The sequence below is a fragment of the Labeo rohita genome, chromosome 2 (assembly GCF_022985175.1).
Source record: "Labeo rohita strain BAU-BD-2019 chromosome 2, IGBB_LRoh.1.0, whole genome shotgun sequence".
NCBI classification, from domain to species: domain Eukaryota; kingdom Metazoa; phylum Chordata; class Actinopteri; order Cypriniformes; family Cyprinidae; genus Labeo; species Labeo rohita.
This window is the reverse complement of record NC_066870.1, coordinates 15,816,015-15,836,752: the sequence shown is the minus strand read 5'-3', so window position 1 is coordinate 15,836,752 and position 20,738 is coordinate 15,816,015. Positions and strand designations below refer to the sequence as shown.

Below are 20,738 nucleotides of genomic sequence, written 5' to 3'. Positions count from 1 at the left end.
CGCTGTGCTATCAGATGATTTTACTTTAGCTAACTTTAATAGTGAGAAAACTGCAAATACATACATTTTGTTTAGAAAAACAAGACATTTTTATGTCGCATGCTAACAAAGCTAGCCCCGTCGCACAAAGAAGCTCCACAAAAGCGAATTGAGTTTAGAAGGTTTTATTATATTTTTTTCGTGATAGCATTTAATTTGAGAACACAGCAAATAAAGTCGAGGGTCACAAAGTTACTCCAGGTTTGGCTTTATCACACCCCTTTCACAACAGACAAGATGTTCACCGTATATCTATTAACAACATAGTGCCAAGAGAAAGCAAGTCTTTACACAATCACTCAGACACCTAAATTAATGTGGATCTGCACTGACTTTACACAGCGGACTGCATTGGAGAAAATTAACTTTGAAGAGAGGAAAACAAAAAAAAAAATAGATATATTTATATGCATACAAATGCATGCATATGTGACGACTCTTATGGATATATAGGTATAGGCATGTATGCGTGAGTGTCTGTCTAATGGATAAGTGAGAGTCTAGCGTTATCGTATGCAATATACAATTGCACGTAATTACTGAAATGATCCTGTGTAACATGAATATGTTATATATTTTTTCTGAAGTCCCAAAATCTTTTAAGGCAAACAGCAGATCTAGTTCTGGAGATGTGATCCATATCTGGAGCCATGATTTTTTTTTAGAACACAGGTAAACACAAATTTGGCATTAAAAGAGGAATATAGAGCCAGAGTTTCTATACAGTGGACACGGATACGAGGAGTCAAGGCAGATGGCAGGACCAAACTAAAAAGAAGGAAGTAAAAGATTACCTTAAAATGGTGTCAAAGCAGTTTTGGAAATATCGCAATACTGTTGCAGTTTCAAGCTCTATTCATACAGTATAGAATTTAAGCAAATTCAGTACAGAATTCTAGCTCGGTCAACGTACACCAAAGCAAGAAATGATAACTATATATACAGAATGTGAATGATAAATACAGATTTAAAACAGTCCTGCTTTTTTCTTCTTCACTTTGATAACAGCTGTTCCTTTTTTTAGACCAGCGCTACGTTCCTTTTATTTTGACTTCAGGGTTCACCACAGTTTTCATTGAATTCACCCACATAAACTGATTAAAATACTATAGATGACTTTGTAGTGTTTAATACAGTTCAGCTTGAAGTCAAATGGGCAAAAAAAAAAAAAAAAAAAAAAAAAAACAAACCAACCAAAAAAAAAACAAAAAAAAAAAACAACTTGCTGAGAAACAAACATGAATATATTTACCATAATAACTCCAAAGCTCCTGTCTTTTGCTTTACTAGTAACCATATAATGTCTGCTGTAGCCCAAACAGGCTTCAGGAGTTGGTCAGGAGGTTTGAAGAGGACCTGGACTTTATAAATATTTCTTTTTTGTATCGTTTTGGACAGCCATCTAACATATGATTTGAATCCGGGGCCTGGGCTGTGGGAGGTTAAGAAAATGTTAGTGAGCCCGACCAGTCCAGTAGAAACGTAAGGGGCGGAGGGGAACATGGAGGAGACTGGAGGGTAAACGGTAGTGCTCAGCAACAGCCCCCTCCGGCTTGCTGTCCTCCCTGACTGCCGCCCATCGTGGAGTTGGTGGCGGCATGCTGGGGTCCAATCTTGATGCCGTTAGCCTGCAAACGCAAATAAAACACAGGTATTTCAGATGACAAGACCTTACAAAAGTTAAAAACTCACGATGGTGATTTCGTACTGTCACGTAACGCTGCGTTATGCAGAAAATACCAGCCCCTGTAGGCCTGAATTAGTGGGCCGCTTTTGTCAGCACTGAGGCGGGAGAACCTCTGGAGTGTTATTCCAGCAGCAACACAGAGACGCAGGGAAACCTGCCAGAAATTTAAAAACACACACACCCAAGCTGGTGGCACTTTCATTCATCACACAAAGGTATCCTCCGTGCCAACTTTTCCCTTAAGCGGGCTCACGTTCAAAACCGACACGCCGTAGCGAGGCTGCGCTTTTGTAGCGTTCTCAGGAAACTACATTGCGCCAAATCTGATTTATAGTGATCTGGGGTGAGCTCACATGTGAGGTTCCTGGCCAGGATCTCTATCAGCTGATGCGGTTTGGACTCTGTGCCTTTACTTTTTTTTTTTTTTTTTTTTTTTAACTTTTCCTGCTACTCCAGTAAAATAGCTGCAGCGGGCTCACCTCCATCAAACCGGCTGTAACTTACAAGATGTGAGGAATTTATGTTTTGGCTACCAGCCAATAGAGAGAAACTGAAGGGCCTGAGGGCTTGTGTGGAGCTTTCCCTGGAGTACATCTGCGTTCCAGGTAAGTCATTGTCTTGCTTCTTTCTTTCACTTCAGTCATACTTTATATCACTGTACAATTATTCATTACCATTACATTTCTGAACATTTTATCAGCTGTTACAATGCCTGCAATCACATGCAAACAAGTGTAATATTAACTGCTATGCTCCATGGGCTATTACATCTGAATTTGCATAGATTTGAGGACAACAATGTGGCTACTGTGGGAAAACATCACCATAGTGCAAAGGGTATCAACCAACCAATGAGAGACTCTAGTATGATTTTATTCTTATTAAACTTTTTTTTTGAAGTGTCTGTCATATTAGCAGTTAAAGTTAAAGGATTAGTTCATCTACCGAATAAAAATTGTGATAAATTACTCGCCAAGATGTTCATGTCTTTCTTTCTTCAGTCAAAATGAAATTACAACATTCTAGGATTTTTCTCCCTATAAGTGGACTTTAACGGGGAGCAAGGGGTTGAAGGTCCAAATAGCAGTTTCAATGCAGCCATAAAGGGTTCTACACAATCCCAAATGAGGAATAAGGGTCTTATGTAGCAAAACGATCATCTTTTTCTTAAAAAAGTAAAGAAATTTATACGTTTAACCACCAATACTCATCTTGCACTAGCTCTGCAATGCATGTCTGAGACTTCACGCATTACGTAATCATATTGGAAGTCACACGTGGTTAGTTTTTTGTCTGTGTACTCCAGTTCAAAAAGGTAGAGTGGACTGAAAACCTCCATCACATTTTTTCCTCCAACATCAAAATAGTTTTACCTTTATCAAAACTGTTTTACCTTTTAGTGTAAAGGGGGGTTTGACTTTTATTTTGCATGTCACTTTTAAGTCAAGCTAGTGCAATACCAGCGTTTGTGGTTAAAAAAAAATCTTTAAATTTTTATCGTTTGGGTTCGTGTAGAGCCCTCTGAAACTGAAGTCCACTAAATGGAAAAAAAACTCTGGAACATTTTCCTTAAAAAAACAATATCTTTTCAACTGAAGAAAGACAAATTTTACCCCCACTAAATTCTTGGAATATAAATTATCAGGAGCCACAGTATTCACTTTTTGTTGGTAAATAAAAAAAAAATCCTATTATCATTGTCTAGCAAATAGCAAGTGGTTAACAAAGAAAAAAAAAATGAATTCAACTTCCTGCATAAGGTTTGTAAATCTATCTAAAAGCTGAACAAACTGTGCAAAGTTTCCGAATCTAACCACCAGACCATACATACTGGATTTCAGTGCAATGCTACAGGAAGTCCTCTAGACCCAATTATTTTTAACTTGCAAAAGCAAACAAAGAATGTGCTTCCTTGTCATATGGGTTACCTCGTTGTTTATATCAAAGACTCCCTCCTGGATCTTTTCATAAATTTCCTTGGCCGTGTTGATAAATGCCTGAAACACACACAAAAAAAGCATATTTTATCCTTATGATTAAAAAGCCATCCTTCAAATGCATACACTGATAAACTCTAAATGAGACCTATGCAAAACAACCAGTACTGGACACCAAACAATACCGCATACTGGAATCAATATAATTCATGAATAAATTAGATCAGCTTGACATATTCGAAGAGTCACAGTTTTTACAGTTGATGGCTGGTGCCCCCATCTGGCTGAAAGTGATGGTGTATATTATTTTCGGAATGGAGCACTCATTGGTCACCCAGTGAAAATAAACATGGCCGTGTGCACGGCTCACCTTTAAAGCGTTAAGGCCTGCCACCGGCACTTTGTAGCCTAATTAACAGCGTTGCTTTGCTTTTTGCTGCAACTGCCTCTCAGCTCTCCAAAGCAATCAGTCCTCTGCGGCTCAATTACCACCGAGAGAGAAAGAGATGGCTGAGCGAGTGCCGCAGATGTGTGCGTTCATATCCGTGCATGTGTGTGTGGCAGGGAATCTATGAATATGCATGAACCTTAAATAGGAGATTGAAACGTCATAAAGGGGTGGGGGAAGGGTCAGGAGAATTCACACGACACTAATGAGACAAATTAATCATTGAGGCGTCTTATAGTGGGAGGATGGGGGAGGGACTTCCACAATTTAACACCCCCGTTCTTTTAAAGCCAGCTCTAAGCCCTGCTTTAGCTTCTTGGCTTCCACAGCAGAGATCCCAATGTTTTTCTCCCCAGTCCGTGTGTCCCTAGGGTGTTATCTATATGCACGTATGTGCACATGTTTTCACACAAGAAGCCAAACATAAATCACGACACAAGCTCTGAAGACCTCTGAGCCACACAAGTGCTGTTTTACCTCTTCTACATTTGATGCAGTCTTTGCAGAAGTCTCCATGAAGATCAGTCCATGTTCTCTGGCAAAGGCCTCGCCTTCCTCTTTTTTCACCTCTCTCCGTGACTCCAAATCACTGGCGTAACAAAAACAAAACAGCTTTAAATTCAGATTACCCTGGACTGTGAAATAAGCCACCATTTAAAAAGTTTGGGGTCAGTAAGATTTTTAAAAATATTTTTCAAATTCTCTGTATTTACAAAAACAGTAATATTGTGTGATATTATTAAAACATTTTTTTTTGTAATATTTAATTTTTTAATTAAAATTTTTTTGCAGTCCTGTCAAAGCTGAATTGTCAGCAGCCATTACACCTGTCTTCAGTGTCATGTGAAACTTCACAAATCATTCTAATATGCTGATTTGGTGCTCAAGAAACATTTCTTATTATCATTGCTAAAAAACAGCCTAATATTTTTGTTGAAATGGTAATTTTCCTGAAACATAGGTGTTTTTCAGGATGATTTGATGAATAGAAACAGACGCTTTTAGAGGTGTGCAATATATATTGTCTATGACAATATTGCAAATGTTGTTTAAACGATAAACGTTAAACAAAAAAACAAACAAAAACACACCCAGAGAGTGCACGCATACAGACTGAACAAGCACATTTAGAGTTCATACTATCACTGTGTGATTTAGTCTACTAAAAAACATTTAGAATCCCCCCCAAAATTCAAGATTAGATATAGTTCATATCACACAAATACAGTTTTTCCTCCAAACAGCTATCACTACGATTGAAAATATTGATTTTATAAATCCATCCAATAAAAAAAGAATTTAATATTAATTGACTTACATTTTAGAAAAAAAAAAATAAATAAAAAAAATCCACTTTTTGTTCTATTTCTACAGTGAAAATAGTTTCAAACAAAGCTACAGCAGAACTATTTTGCACCTCTGTTTTGTGTTACTGAACCAATCAGTCATTTGAATGAATTGGTTGAATGAATGACTCAGTGACTCATGCAGTGATTTCCTGCCACATTCTGCCGATTTTGGGTTTAGTGCTGTCAAACAATTAATTGCAACCAAAATAAAAGCTTGTTTACATAATATGTGTATACTGTGTACATTACAGAATATATATATAAAAAAAATATAAATTATATATATTAAAAAAAAAAAAAAAAGTACCTCTCAAAAATCTCTCAAAGTACTAGCATAACACGCTCAGCAAATTGTCGTCTAATTATCGTTACTGACAAAATTCCAGAAAATACCGAGATCATTTTTTGTCATTATCGCACACCCCTAGATGCATTTATTTTAAATTGTTTTTTGTAATAATATAAATGTCCTTGCTGCCACTTTGGATCAGTTTAACTTGTCCTTGCTGAATAAAAAGTATTAATTAAAAATAAATAAATAATCCGCTACATTTCCTACATATTAGCTACCAACATATCACCCAGGCAAATTAATCAGCTGATATTTGACCAAATTAATATTTGAGACATGAGCATTAGCCAATAATCATACCTGCTCAAAAAGCCATGTCAATGGATAATACATTAAAAATGGAAAACTTTTATTGAATAAATGTGGTGTAAACTGGTGCATTTAACACAAGAGTTTAGTTCCAAGTCATGAAATGTTCTGTACTCTCATTTCTCTCATCTCATTTGTTGTAATTAAACTGCGATGTATCAAAATAATAAAAATAAAATAAATAACGTACATGGGCAATTTATGCATGTAATAAATACAATAAACAAATAACTAAGTAAATAAATACATAGACTATAGGTACCAATAATAAAAAATAAAAACATATACAGACCTTTTATTTCCGATGAGCATGATGACCATGTTAGAGTTGGAATGTTGACGAGCATCTTCTAACCAGGTTGTCAAGTGGTTAAAGGTGTCCCTTCTGCAAATACAAGAAAAAAATAAGTTTACAGTACCAAATCTACAAGAGACAAGACAGTAAAGCAATGGAACGGAACAGAAATATGGCAGTTCGGTCTCACCTTGTGATGTCATAAACTAGCAGAGCCCCAGCTGCACCTCTGTAGTAGGACCTGGTGATTGAGCGGAAGGACTCCTGCCCGGCCTGAAACACACACGCAGACAGGGATCACACCATTAGTAAAAGCCTGTTTATGAGGAACAATCAGGTGCCAACAATGTCCACTGGGTATGTTGCGTCTTCACTCTGTGCGTAAACCATCTTCACCACATTCCCCCCGGGCTTGTGTTGCCCTAGGAACTCCAGCTCTAAAAAGACCACAGTGTCTTCTCACCACCGACTCTCCATCCCACAATGATCCTCCAGAGCGTGACGCCCGTCCAATCTGCCGGCCCCCAGTGCACGGACACCGTTCATCTGCGTGTCACAGTGCAAGATGGCCTCTGGTCAACCCATCCCCTTTGACAGCAGGCAAATAAGCCAGGAGCACGTATTTGAATTCAATAACCCATTCCCCGGGGCAGCTGTTAACATTAGAGTTAATGGAGCCCATTGTGAATAAATGATGAATGACACCGTTATGCCTGCCATCTGCTGGAGTGAAAGGTTACAGGAAGGCCAGACATGCAGATTTCTCCTGTTACTTCATCCAACACTCCCCCATCTCCTCTAGTTTTATCACACAGCTTGTTGAAATAACCTTGAAATAAATTATTTAGGGTGCATTTAAAGACACGCTACAATCTAGGTGACATCATCGCAACAAAACCACACCGCATGATTACCCCTAATTGTCCCGACGTTTGATTTTTTTATAAGATAGCCTCACCCATGCAAACTGCCTATAAACAGGAAAACATCTTATTTAATGTTTAACGTGACTTTGTTTAACTTCCACAGAGACGTCAGTGAACATAAAAAAACTGGTGTGCATTTCTTAATTAGTTTTTAAAAGAGTGTACAAAAGGAAAAAAACAAGACATATTTTGATGTATAAAACAAACACTGATACCGTGACCACAATATCACAGACACTGATACGTTGTCTCCCTCTGCTGGCCAGAATTATTATGTGCAATTGGGATCAACAAAGTTCATAACTGCATTTCTAATACAAGTCCGCACCTGAATTTGTCAAAATATTGACTGCTGTGCTGTACAAACATTTATACATGTTGGCAAAGCACTGATACATGTCAAATCAGACAATGTTTTAAAAAGATCCATCATTAAAACAGACATACACTCAATTAGAAGGATTGCTTATTAAAATAAAGTACTTCTCAAGGTGGCATATTTTGAAAGACATAAAATGAAGTCTACACGATTCACTGAAATATTTAGGTCTTTTCCTATGAAGAGCTGCAGCTGTAATCACAAAAAAAAAAAAGAGGAGGAAAAAAGCAGGGGAACAACCTTTCAAAGGTTTGAAGTCAAAGTTTTTTCTTTTTTTTTTTTTTTTTAAATATCTTTGGAACACAAATTAAGATTTTTATGAAATCCAACAGCTTTCTGAGCCTCCACAGACAGTGACACAGCTGACACGTTCTAGATCCAGAAAAGTAGTTAGGACATGATTAAAATAGTCCATGTGACATCAGTGGTTCAACCATAATGTTATGAAGCTACAAGAATACTTGTCCACAAAGAAAACAAAAAATGACTTCAATTTTTCCTCTTTCGTATCAATCTCCGCTGGGCATTCTCTACAGTATCATGATGCATGCTTGTGGTGCTGCTGAAGCAGGAGTCGGCATTGATGTAGAACCCAGATGCGCTGCGCCTTGTTTACAAGTAGGGCTGCACGATATATGGCATGCGATATCCTTGCGCATTTTGTCATTAAAGCCGGTTCTGTAATCAGCAGTAAATGTCCGTCACGTGCGTGCTTTCAGATAGAGCAGTGTCAATATATAGAGCCGCAGTTCAACGACAAGCTGCGCAAAACCACACAGACAATATCATCCATATTACACATCAATATTATCAAATCACGCTGCGATGATGAAGTTGCTTGCGTAGCTTCTCGGTGAACTACAGCGTAAATGCTGCTAAATCTGAAAGCATGTGTAAACACCAAATTTAATAACATGTTTTTACTTAAAACTCACTTCATAACTTCAGTCGAGTGATTGAAATAAATCCTTCTGTGAGATGATGCGGCTTCTTACACAGAATAAGGCACGCAAAATATTTTATAGCATTCTAAGCAGTAATACAGCAATGTCGAATAACACTGCATTATTATATCGATAAAATATATTTCAGATAAACCATATATTGTTGTAGTTGTGTGTTTATTAGTCACGTTAAATCAATGGCAGCAGTTAAATCTTCTGTTTATTCAGCTGCAGCGATCGTTATTTCCTGGATTCTTCTTCTGGGCATATTTGGAGTTTTCACGCGAGAGCGCCCTCTGGCCTTCAGTGGGTGATGTACTACTGATCACAGAACCATGCATCACTGACAAGATGCGCACATGAATATCGCAGCTTTTCTTAATATCGATTGCGATATTGTTGTGATTTATCGTGCAGCCCTATTTACAAGCAGAGGAATGCTGCGGTTGCTATAGCTTTAAGGTCTAGTCCAAAACCAAAATATATGACTAACATTTTCTTTTATTTTCTTTTAATTTTTGTTTTTTTAGGTTTTATAGACTTTTGGGTGCAGTGGATCATGATAATCTTATTAAGTGGCCCTGTTATCACTGTCCAAATGCAAATATTCTACATAGCATAGAACGTTTTGGCGTTCCTATGCGAACTTGAGTCGAAATTTCAACTTTTTTTGATAATCATTGATATTCACTGTCCAGGGAATATTTCTGCACTGGTTTGGTTCTGATCGGGCGAAAAACCTAGGACTAGTTCACAAAAGTAGGTTTCGGATATAACGCCATTTTGCGGAAAAAAACGGACTTTGTACGAAAAATCTGCCAGTGTACTTGTGTTCGTCTTGACCCAAGGATTGCAACGATGTAAAGTTTTTGAGTCTATGACAAAATTGTATGAGCTATGGCCAGAAATGTAAAAAAAAAAAAAAAAAAAAAGTTAGTTTTTGGCGCTGTAGTGCCCCCTTTAGGCCGACTGGGGCGAGGCTTTGGATCTGACAAGAAGGCCGGACTATGAACTGATAGCTCTCTATACTATGAACATTCAGCTCTCTAGGCCTTATGGTTTGGGCTGCACGATCAGTTTTAGGGAAGAATAATAATAATGATAATAAAAATCTTAACAATTACAATAGGGTTTCAGCACTACGTGCTCGAACCCCTAAAAAAAAGATATAAAGAGTTCGATATAATGCACCAAAGATAAATGTTCGATTTATGCACCAAAAGCTGGACGAAACAGCACTACTCACTTGAACCATGACACACAGACTGTTTATCCGCTGTTTACTCAGTCACACAAGCTCTAAACAGCTCTGTGAGATCCAGTGTGACGTGCCCGAATTCAGTGAAGAACACAAATGACTCACTGATTTAAACTAGTTTAAAGCTAGATAAAACAGCGTGACAAACAGAAGAAACACTGTGCAATGATACAATCTGTGGTATTGTGTCAGAACTGTGGGTATTTGTATCGAGTTTTATTACATTATTAATATAGACATTAATTAAATGTATTAAAGGAGTAATGGAATATAATTACAGTATTTTTAATTAAACTAAAGCATGTGTCCATTTAGACTAAATTTATTTAGACTACTGTTTTTCATACAAACACCTAAAAACCATATAGTTATATTTTTACCATGGCATTAAAGTGTGCTATATGTGTGGCTTTAACTGTGTTTATCATGATTTAAAAGTACGCTACTATGGAAGACCAACAGATAATAATTAAAAAAAAAATAAATAAAAAAAGAAGTCAGAATAATGAAATTTCGCCATACAAAAATGAGGTTGCTACTTTTTCTTCTTCTTTTTTTGTTACTGATGTTACAGATGTTACTGATTTTTGATAATGAACAAAAATTTACTTCTGCATCCTAACTCAAGCTACTACTAATCAAATGTGCATTTCTAAGGGACCAAAAAGTAATATCATTATTAATATTATCAGGCAACACAAACCTGTTTCCTGATTTGACACAATATCACATGCAGAAACTAAGAAATTAATTTTTCTATTTAGATATTTATTTTGTTAAGGGAAATTAATGGTCTGGCTTCTACAACTTTCACTTCGGAGCAAAAATCTGGCTTTAAACTTGAAAACAATAAAGACTATGATAAATATTGATATCGACTGATATGAAAAATAATTACTGTAAATCAGACTTACATTTTAGTCTGGGACTAGGTTTAAGCCTTGTCTGTGAAACCAGGGGTTTAAGTTTAACTCCTCTGAAAAGGAGATTTTTTCCAGGTGTATGTTTCTTGCTTTATTGGCTGAAGTGTCAAATATGGACTTTTTTCCTCACAGCAGCTCTAGCATAAATAAGCATATTACCAGACAGCAGCAGCCCATGGCATAAAAAAAATGAACAGTTAGAAACATCATCTCCCTGTAAATCATTTTGAACCTGACACCAGGTTTGTTGACATGTCTTTGGAGGGCAGGGCTTTACAATGCAGGTTAGCCCCTGCTGGCTAAACTTGTTACTACACAATTTGGATGCAAAGAGCATATTCCACCACTGGCATCCATTTAAAAAAAAAAAGTGGATTCTGAAGAACAAAAATCTTTTTGCAAATAACATTTACTTACAGTACATGATTTTGGGACGGCTCTTAGGAAGTCAAAATTGTTATTTTCCCTCAATCTTCTACCTTTGACATCTAAGCTCATTATAGTTACTAGACAGCTGCATGGGATTTTGTTTTAGTGCCAATCAGCATTGTTTTCTTGTGTCTAGAGTCTTTAGTCACATGACATTTAGGTTCAATATCATGTGACAGGCTGGCAGCGACCTGGCAGCAGAACTGAACTCCCATGAGCAGCCACTAGCATATTGCTGCATTAGCATTTTTGTATATCCAAATCTGTCTAATCAGGAAACGCACGTTACCACATCACTATCTCTACTGTGTTAGTTTCACATATCAGCTATAGTAACACTTACTAAATAACATTCACTAAGGGCGCGTGTCCACCAAAGTGTTTTTTTGCCAGCTGAAAACAGCAGGCGCTCTGCTGAAATCACTCCATTGTAAGCTCTTTTTTTCAATATTAACTTATTCAATATGGTTCAGTCAAAGTACAGGCAGGGTGATCGGTATTAGTCCCGCCCCTCCACTGCTCTGATTGGTTGGCTGACTAGAAAGTGACAGTGATGAGCGGAGTGTTTTACTCAAAGTTGAACATTCTTCAACTTTTTTTTTGTCATTCTGGCACAGATGAAAAAAAGAAAGGAAAAAAAAAAACCCCAAAAAAACAAAACAAAACAAAAAAAAACACCTGGACATTCAGCGTGAAAAAGACGCTCCTGATGTTTTAAAAAACATGGACATGCAGCCTAAGAGCTGACCAACCTGAATAATCACAGATATCAAAACAAACAAACTGCAGAGCATTTTTTTGGCACAAATAAGGTACATGACAAATCAGATGCTATTTAATCTTACCGTGTCCCAGATCTGAAGTTTTATCTGTTTGCCATCTATAGTGATCATACGCGCTCCAAATTCAACACCTGTCGAGACAAATGAAGACAGAGCTTGATTCGTGACTCACAGGGCACTGAATGCATCACCTCAGATTTGCATCAACACTATTGATCAGATCTTCAATTTTAAAGCATTAGTGATATCAAACTTGACAATACAGTTCCCAAATGCCAGCTTTAAATAAATTTGAATACATTTATTTACCCATGGAGTAGATAAAGCCTATTTATCCATGCCACAAATTTCACTACTATAATGGGCTTTCAGAAGATTTCTGACAAAAACATTTCAAGGAGACTGGCACCAGCCTGCGTCCTGTGCTAATGAGACCCAATCCTGCTGTTTTTTTAATTAATGAGAAAATATGTGGTTGAGTTAAAAGAGACTTACCGATAGTGAGATCATGCACTGGCTGAAAGCGCTTATCTGTAAACTGTAATAATAGGCACGACTTCCCCACACCTGCAAAACAAACACACGGGGTCACACGTGAATGGCCACAATTAGCCCTCAGGCCCGTACATCTGTTGTATCTCATTACATCAAAATCATTTGTTCAGGCTGTAATTGAAAAATCGCAAAAAGTGACAGGGCTATTTCTGTTTTGAGACAAAGTCTCTCATCTTGCTTCTCAACAATGTGTACAAACATACAAGGTTTAATTAAAGCCATTGTAAGACCATCTTATTATTACTGCTAAAATGAATGAGAATAAAATAATCCATGCATAGAGATCAATATCAGACAAATAATTAAAGTGAGACACATTGGGGTAGATGAGCTTGATACAGCATCTAAGACCAATTACCTGATGGACGGATAGCAAAAACAATGACATCAGTATTTAATGTTCGCAAATAAAAACAATCTCACATTTATTTGGTTTTCCATGCATATTAAACTACATACTTGCACACCTGCTACTTGGATTGGATGCAGTATGAAATATACTAATTAAATAAACTCATCAGTTCAAGACATTTTATATTACCGTCATAACTAAATAAACCCTTCCCCTAAAATGAAATTAGAGGATCTGCCATGATACGCAAACAGGTTAAACGCTTATGACATTAGGAGGAGGCGTTACCATGAGCAACAGCCGTTGCTAAGCAAACAAGCAGCATTCAAAGAGCGCTCACAAGAGAGATGTATGGAGACAACACAACAATGATGAAATTACAATGTGTAATGTGCAGACTCACCTACAACAAACACTACACTCGACCTACAGACCTGCAAAACAATGTAATAGATATCTTGTGCTTCATAAAATATGTTTGTGACCTGTTGTTTTGTCTCTTGTGAATAATGGCGACAACATAAACTGGTAACAGCTGGACGTTATCGCTTCAATCTAACCCTGTAGTAGTACATCTACGCCAACATGGACATGGCAAGCGACTGAAATTTAAATGCACCACTTGAAAAGACACACTAGTGCTCAAGTGAAAAAGTAGCATTACTTGAAAACCAATCACATATGGTTATTTTATTCTCAGCTGCAGATAACTGACATAAAGTGTCAGGCTGAATGAATAAATACAAATGTAAATGTACCTTGTCCTAGAAATCCAGCAAAACCTCACCTTGTGCCAGTTTTAACGCTGCAAACTTACACCTCAAGCCTGAACACAGACTGGGCTAGATGAAATCTCATGATGCCTAGTAATGACCAGCTAGCTCAAGTTTCAGATGAGCACCATCTGACCTGGGTTGAGCAACATGCAAAGACATAAGCTTGTTAACACATCATATTTACAACCACCACTGCCTAAAAAGTGGTCACAAACCTAATTCTACTGTTGTTCAGCATTTTGTAAAATGCATAGGGATTGAAGAGTTTATGATAGTTGCTTTTGACTTGAGCGCAGTTTAAGGCCTGATACTAAAGGGAGAAATCCAATCACTCTGGACAACTGCAGGTGGAAGTGTCAAGTTAGGCAAGATGTTGAAATGCACTGCCTTCATAACATGCTGATCATCAGATGTCATGGAACAACTTGTATTAAAGCCTAGCTAGGAAGATTAAATGGATACTCCACCCAAAAATTAAAAACTTCCCATTATTTACTCACCTTCATATCATTCCTAACCCTGTATATCTGACATTCTTCTGTGGAGCATAAAAATATATTTTGAGAAATCTCTCAGTGTTTTCAGTGTCCATATGATATAAGTCAATGATATCCAAAACCATTTGCTCACAAACATTTTTCTAAATATCTACTTATATATTCCACAAAAGACAGTCATACAGATTTGAAATGACATGAGAGTGAGTAAACAACAGAATTTTAATTTCTGGGTGAGCTACACTTAACTCACTTATGCCGGCTGTCGTGTTTTGAGCATGCTCACATTGAAAGACGCCGTTTAGATGTAAACAAAACCGACATGTTTATATATAAATAATCTATGTGGTTCAGTTTTCCAAAAAATGTTGAGCACCACCGCTACATCTCCACATGAGGCAGGAAAGAGGCTTCTCAGTAAACGAAGCAAACTTACCTATTATTCTGTCGATGAAAAGCTTGTTAAAGGTTACATTTGCAACACAAAAGACCCTAATTTCAAAGATAAGCTTACTACATTAAGCATGATGATTTTGATGCTGCAACAAAATCTTCAATACAACACTGCCAATTTAGAAAACACTGCATAAGTTTATTATAAGCTAATTTATGTGCAGGGAGAAAATCGTGCCATTATTTGGGGGAAAAAGGTCTCAGTCTTACTTTATATGAAAAATTTATTGCAAAACACTTAATGCTATTGAGGAGGGATACGGGTAAGGTTAGAGAGAGGTTTTATGATATGGATAGGTTTAAGGGTATTTGTAGTGTAATTATAGATGTAACTACAAAAATTACTTACAGGTGTAATCAAACGTATTTTTTAAAAATATAAATTCAACAAAAACGTGTCTGTGCACAATAAGTGCACTGTATCAAATGATTTTTTTTTTAATGTTAGTGCATGGTAGTTAAAGAAACTTATATATAATATAGTGGGTCTGAAAACAAAGCAAAACAAATTCAACATGTAACGTGGAATGAAGTGCATGCAAAATCTTACAGTGTTGGACTGCATTGAACATTATTAGTATTATATTAATGCGTTTACCTTATCTAGGAAAATATTACTTATGTAAAATAAGACAACTAAATGACAGATTACCACTTTTGAAGGCAGAATTAATCTGCTGTTTGCCCATCTCTTGGGGAAAGGCCTACAGTGACAGAAATCTGAGGAGAACACTAACGTTAGCAGGCCACAATTATACGGGGTTACCAACGTCAAAACACTAATTGTACGATCCTGGCTGATCAATGTGAGACTTGAGTAATATAACAAAGGAATATCTTTAATAGTCATTGCTTATTAAGCGTGTTTATCCTCTGAAAAACGCAAATGAGCCAACGCCATTTTCAGTAAGAGTAAATAGCTGCTAGCGGTGTTGGCTAACTAGCCAGGCTGTTGTGGCCTTTAGTTGGACTAGAAAAAGACGTAATCAAAACAAGCGAACATTGAGCCACACGCACACGGGATGTTGGGTTTTCACTCTACATGTCATGCTAACAGAAAGCAGAGATGCTGCTGCTGTTGTTGTTATTGAGGCAGACAGCTGATGTGAAGCAGCGGTTAGCTTGTCTGCTAGCTCCCCCCACCCAGCGGAAAACAAAAGACCGTGACAGCCTCATAACCGCACACCGCTGGTGTGACATGAAGCACACGCTTACGAATTGACTTTATGTAAGCTAAAATAGTAAGGCTAAGAGCTAATGAGGCAGATGGAGAGAAAGGCAGAGAAAAAACAGGTTGTCAGTCCTCCCACCCCTCGCGCCTCTGCTTGAACCACGTCATTGACTCCAACACTGCGGAAATAACAGACTCACTGTCGCTGCTTACCCGTGTCTCCGATTATGATGTATTTGAAGAGATACGCGTACGCCATGGCCAAGCGGTCCTGTTTTAACCTGTTTTGGCCTTACTAAAATGGCTCCTCGAAGCTAAAACCGCAGGGAAAGTGTGTGTGATATATGCCTCCGCTAAGCCAGCCCTTTTCTCTCCTCGACGGGAAGGAACAATAAACACCTCGGAGCTCCAGCCGGCCTACGTCACGTACGTCCCGCCTTCGCCACGCACGCAGAACAGAAGAGGCTGTGGACTTCACCGGAAGTTCAGTCACCTAACCGCTATGTGTCAGGCCAATGTTCTTTGAGAGGGCAGAGGCACTGTATGTCCTCACATGTCACGTTCGAGGGTTTTATTGTTCTGTAGACACTTTGCAAGAGAAGAATTATCTTTCCAAAAACTTTATAGTGATCACTTGAAAGTTAAAGTAATAGTGAGTGAACTCCCAAATGTCCATTGCAGAATGAGCATCCCTAACAACTTTGAAACAGCAGAATTCTCCCATTAAAAAAAAGCAGTTATCACTCTGAGAAAAATGCACTACCTTTAAACTCAGCTTTTTGTCCCCAAAAGGTTTATAGACTAGTAGTACTTTAAAGTCAGCAAAGAATGAATTATTCTTCTAAATGTGTGTTATATGTTTTTGTATATGATGCATGTCTTTGGATTGTGAAGAAAACCCACACTGGCACAGATAGAATATGCAAACTCCACAAAAAGGCTGTTGCCTCAAACTGGGGACCTACCTTTTGTGAGGCAACAATACTTCCAGTGAAAATTACAGAATTCGCTTAGGTGACATATGCAGGACTTCCTTTATTTAGTCCACTTAAACCCACTCCTGCAAGCTCACTTATTTGCACTACCAGTCAAAAATTTTGAACAGCAAGATTTTTAATGTTTTTTTTTTTAAAGTCTCCACTCATGCGATCCTTCAAAAATCATTCCAATATTCTGATTTTTTTTTAAAAAAAATTATTATGATGATGTTGAAAACAGCTAAGTAGAATTCATTTAGATTTCTTTGATGAATAGAAATTTCAAAAGAACAGCATTTATTTGAAAAATAAATCTTTTGTAACATAAATCTTTATCATCACTTTTGATCAATTTAAAGCATCCTTGTTAAATAAAAGTATTCTATAATAAAAAAATTAAACTGACTCCAAGCTTTTTTATAGTGTATAATGTGACAAAAGCTTTTTTTTTCCCAGATAAATGCTGATCTTTGGATCTTTCTATTCATCAAAGAATCCTGAAAAAAAAAAATAATGATGATGATGATGATAAATGTTTCTTGAACAGCAAATCAGCATATTTGATAATTTCTGAAGGATCATGTGACACTGAAGACTGGAGTAATGATGCTGAAAATGTAGGTTTGATCACAGGAATAAATTCCATTTTAGAATATATTCAAATAGAAAGCAGCTATTTTAAATAGTAAAAATATTTCACAATATTACTGCTTTTGTTGTATTTTGGATCAAACAAATGTAGGCTTGGTGAGCAAAAGAGACTTCTTTAAAAAAAAAACATTAAAATCTTACTGTTCGAAAACTTTTGACTGGTAGTGTACCTCTACATTTGCAGTGCCCACATCTCAAAATCGATGCATATAGAAGTACCCACCCTACATTTTTTTTCAATAATCAGTTATTCTCAGAAATGTCATAATACAGAGGAAAAGACCTTTTTCTGTTTGTTTTATCATGACTTTAAAGGGATATTTTACCCAAAAGGTAAAATTCTGTCATCATTTACTCACCCTGAAGTTGTTCCAAACCTGTATGAATTTCTTTCTTCTGTAGACAAAATGATATTTTAAAGAATGTGGGTAACCAAACAGTTGACAGTGACATTGCCTTACATAGTATGAAAAAAACGTTTCAAGGTGAATAAATGATGACAGAATTTTCATTTTTGGGTAAACTATGACTTTAAGGTTACATATCACTGCTCTAAGGTACTAATATGCACCTTTTATGTACATTGCATATTACTATAAATGCCTGCAAAGGGCTTAATATTAGGGTTTAATATTAACCAAACATTTAATTCAAAAATCTACTTGCGATAAAAATGCTACAGCCTCTATAATTTCTTCAACAAATGTATGTGGACATCACAACCCTTGTCAAAATGAACCATGGTTTTATTGTAGTAAAAGGGCGTAATTTTCTTTTGTGTGATTTCTGAATGCTTAAGACAATAAAATCAATCAGACAACTGTATTAATAAAATCATAGCCATAGGTATATGTCTAGCGCTACAACTGTAATTTATAAATAATATAATTTAATTACAATTTATTTATTTAGGTTTATATTTTATTAAAATTCTGTTTTGACCCTGTATAGTAGCTGTTTTTTTCTTCTTCCATAATATTTGAGGGAGGGGGCACAACAATACAATTCTGCTTAGTGCACCCATATGGCCAGCAGCGGCCCTGCCTTTTGGGGATAGATAAGGTGCACAGTTGTCCTTTTAAGGTTTCTGCCACAGTGACAAGCTTTTGTATTTATGACTGTGATTATTCTGGGGAAATATCCCCAGCCTTTTTCCTGGTTCTTTGTTATTTAGAATTTACAATTTAAGCTTTATATTATGTATTATATTTAAAAGAGAAGGTCACTTCCAGAATGAAAATTTCCTCATAATTTACTTACCCACATGTCTTTCTTTCAGTCAAAAAGAAATTGAAGTTTTCGAGGAAAACATTCCAGGATTTTCCTCCATATAGAGGTCTTCAGTGGTGGCCAATGGGTTGAAGGGTCCAAATTGCAGTTTTTAGCTCTACCTTACCTTTTTGAGTACACAAATGAAGAACTAACCACAGGCAACTTTTCCAACATGATTACACAATGCGTGAAGACATGCATGTGCACTGAAGAACTAGCGCAAGACAAGCATTTGTGATTAAAAAGTATACAAAAGTATACTTTTCTCAAAAAATATAATTTTGTAATAAACATAATAAACAGACAATGAGAACATACTATTTTGACAATTTGGATTTGTGGTGAAGTACATTTAATGAAGTGAATAATAGTATTACAAGAGAAAGTGTAAAATTTGATATACATGATAGAATGTGTATCATCCTGTGACAGTTTAATGAACCAATAAATATTAGCATGATCATTCTGTAACATTGTCATATTGTAGCTTACTACAAATCATTTGCATTTGTTCTTAGAATGAATCGTTTGGTTTTCAGACACAAGCAAATATTCTTCTTCAAAAACAGTACAAACACAATATTGTGATAGTGTTATCTATAGTTAAATTGCTATCACAATATTTCTTAATATTTCACATTCACCATAATTCTGAATTTCATTATTGTTGTATTTTTATTCATATTTCTATTTAAATACTTTTAGTATACAGATGGAAATAATTACACTAATTCTTGTTATAAAAATAATTTTTGATTCATACGATTGACTGCGATTTTGATTTTTAATTGTTTCATGGCTGTGTGGCGATCCTCATATTCCAGCGATGAAGTAATAATGTTTTATTTTCTTTATTGTGTGCACAGTTGCAATAATGTATTTTTATGTCTACAGAACCTATCCATCAAACTGAGAAGACATAGTTGTTCTTGTTCAGACAGACACAAGAGTCAAAGTGCATGGTTAACCATACTCCAGTGCCAGTGGTGCTATTTGGGGTTAAGTGCTTTGCTCTGGCCCACTGTGATGGTGTAGAGCTGGATGGTTCTGTAACCTCCCGTTACAAATCTCCATTTAAATGAATATATTAAGACAATGCAAGATTTGCAATGGACTGCATATATGTAATTGGCTAATGAGAGGAACAGACCATGTGAGCTTTAACCTAAAGATAGTTAGTTTGGTATCAGAGATGAGAGAAAGACCTTGACATTAGATATTAATGAACTATTAATGGACTTCCCCTGCAAATTTCTGTATAGTCTCATGTACCGTGACTTACCTCACATTTAATCCTAAAAGAATAGTTTGCCCAAAAAAAAAAAAAGTGTTTACATTTTAATCATCCTCAGACCATCTTAGATGTAGATGAGTTTTCATCATCGAAAAAAGATTTGTAGAAATTTTGAATCACTTGCTCACCAATGGATCCTCTGCAGTGAATGGGTGCCGTTAGAATGAGATTCCAAACAGCTCATAAAAACATCACAATACTTCACATAACTACAGTCTATCAACTGACATCTTGTGAAATTAAAAGCACTGTGTTTATAAGTAACCAATCAATTATTAAGGAGTTTTAACTTTAATTTTATGCCAAAATATGAGTACACAATCTAAAATAATTCTTTCTCCTTTAACTTCTTAACTGTCACCCTTCCCCTCAGTGGGAAGTTTACTTCACCATATTACAAAGAAATCCTAATCTAATCATGACAAACTATATATCATTGGAAAGGTCTAAGACTCCCAAATAGATATTTTACCACTGTTTTGTGTTAAAAAATTATGTAGGAAAAGTAACAAATGAATTTATGACAAGAGTGCACCTCAAAAATCTACATCATAACAGGAGTTCTGACCTCACAAAAGAGTTTCTTTGTTGCCCTTTTCCCATATCACGCTTTAGATATAAGAAATTATATATCACTTGAAAACTTAAAATCTCAAAATTCATCCTTTGAACACTGACAAAAA

At 36.4% G+C, this 20,738-nt stretch overlaps 1 protein-coding gene across 1 annotated transcript; it reads right to left on the bottom strand.

Annotated features, from left to right (window-relative positions):
* Positions 1-148: 148 nt before the first annotated feature.
* rab2a (RAB2A, member RAS oncogene family) lies at positions 149-16,292 on the bottom strand. Its single transcript, XM_051132156.1, has 8 exons — positions 16,075-16,292; positions 12,553-12,624; positions 12,121-12,188; positions 6,607-6,689; positions 6,414-6,506; positions 4,589-4,700; positions 3,655-3,723; positions 149-1,667 (listed from the first exon to the last, which is right to left on the bottom strand). Exons 1-8 carry the CDS (start codon positions 16,118-16,120, stop codon positions 1,572-1,574), a joined length of 639 nt encoding a protein of 212 aa, XP_050988113.1. The 5' UTR covers positions 16,121-16,292; the 3' UTR covers positions 149-1,571.
* Between the last annotated feature and the right edge of the window lie 4,446 nt (positions 16,293-20,738).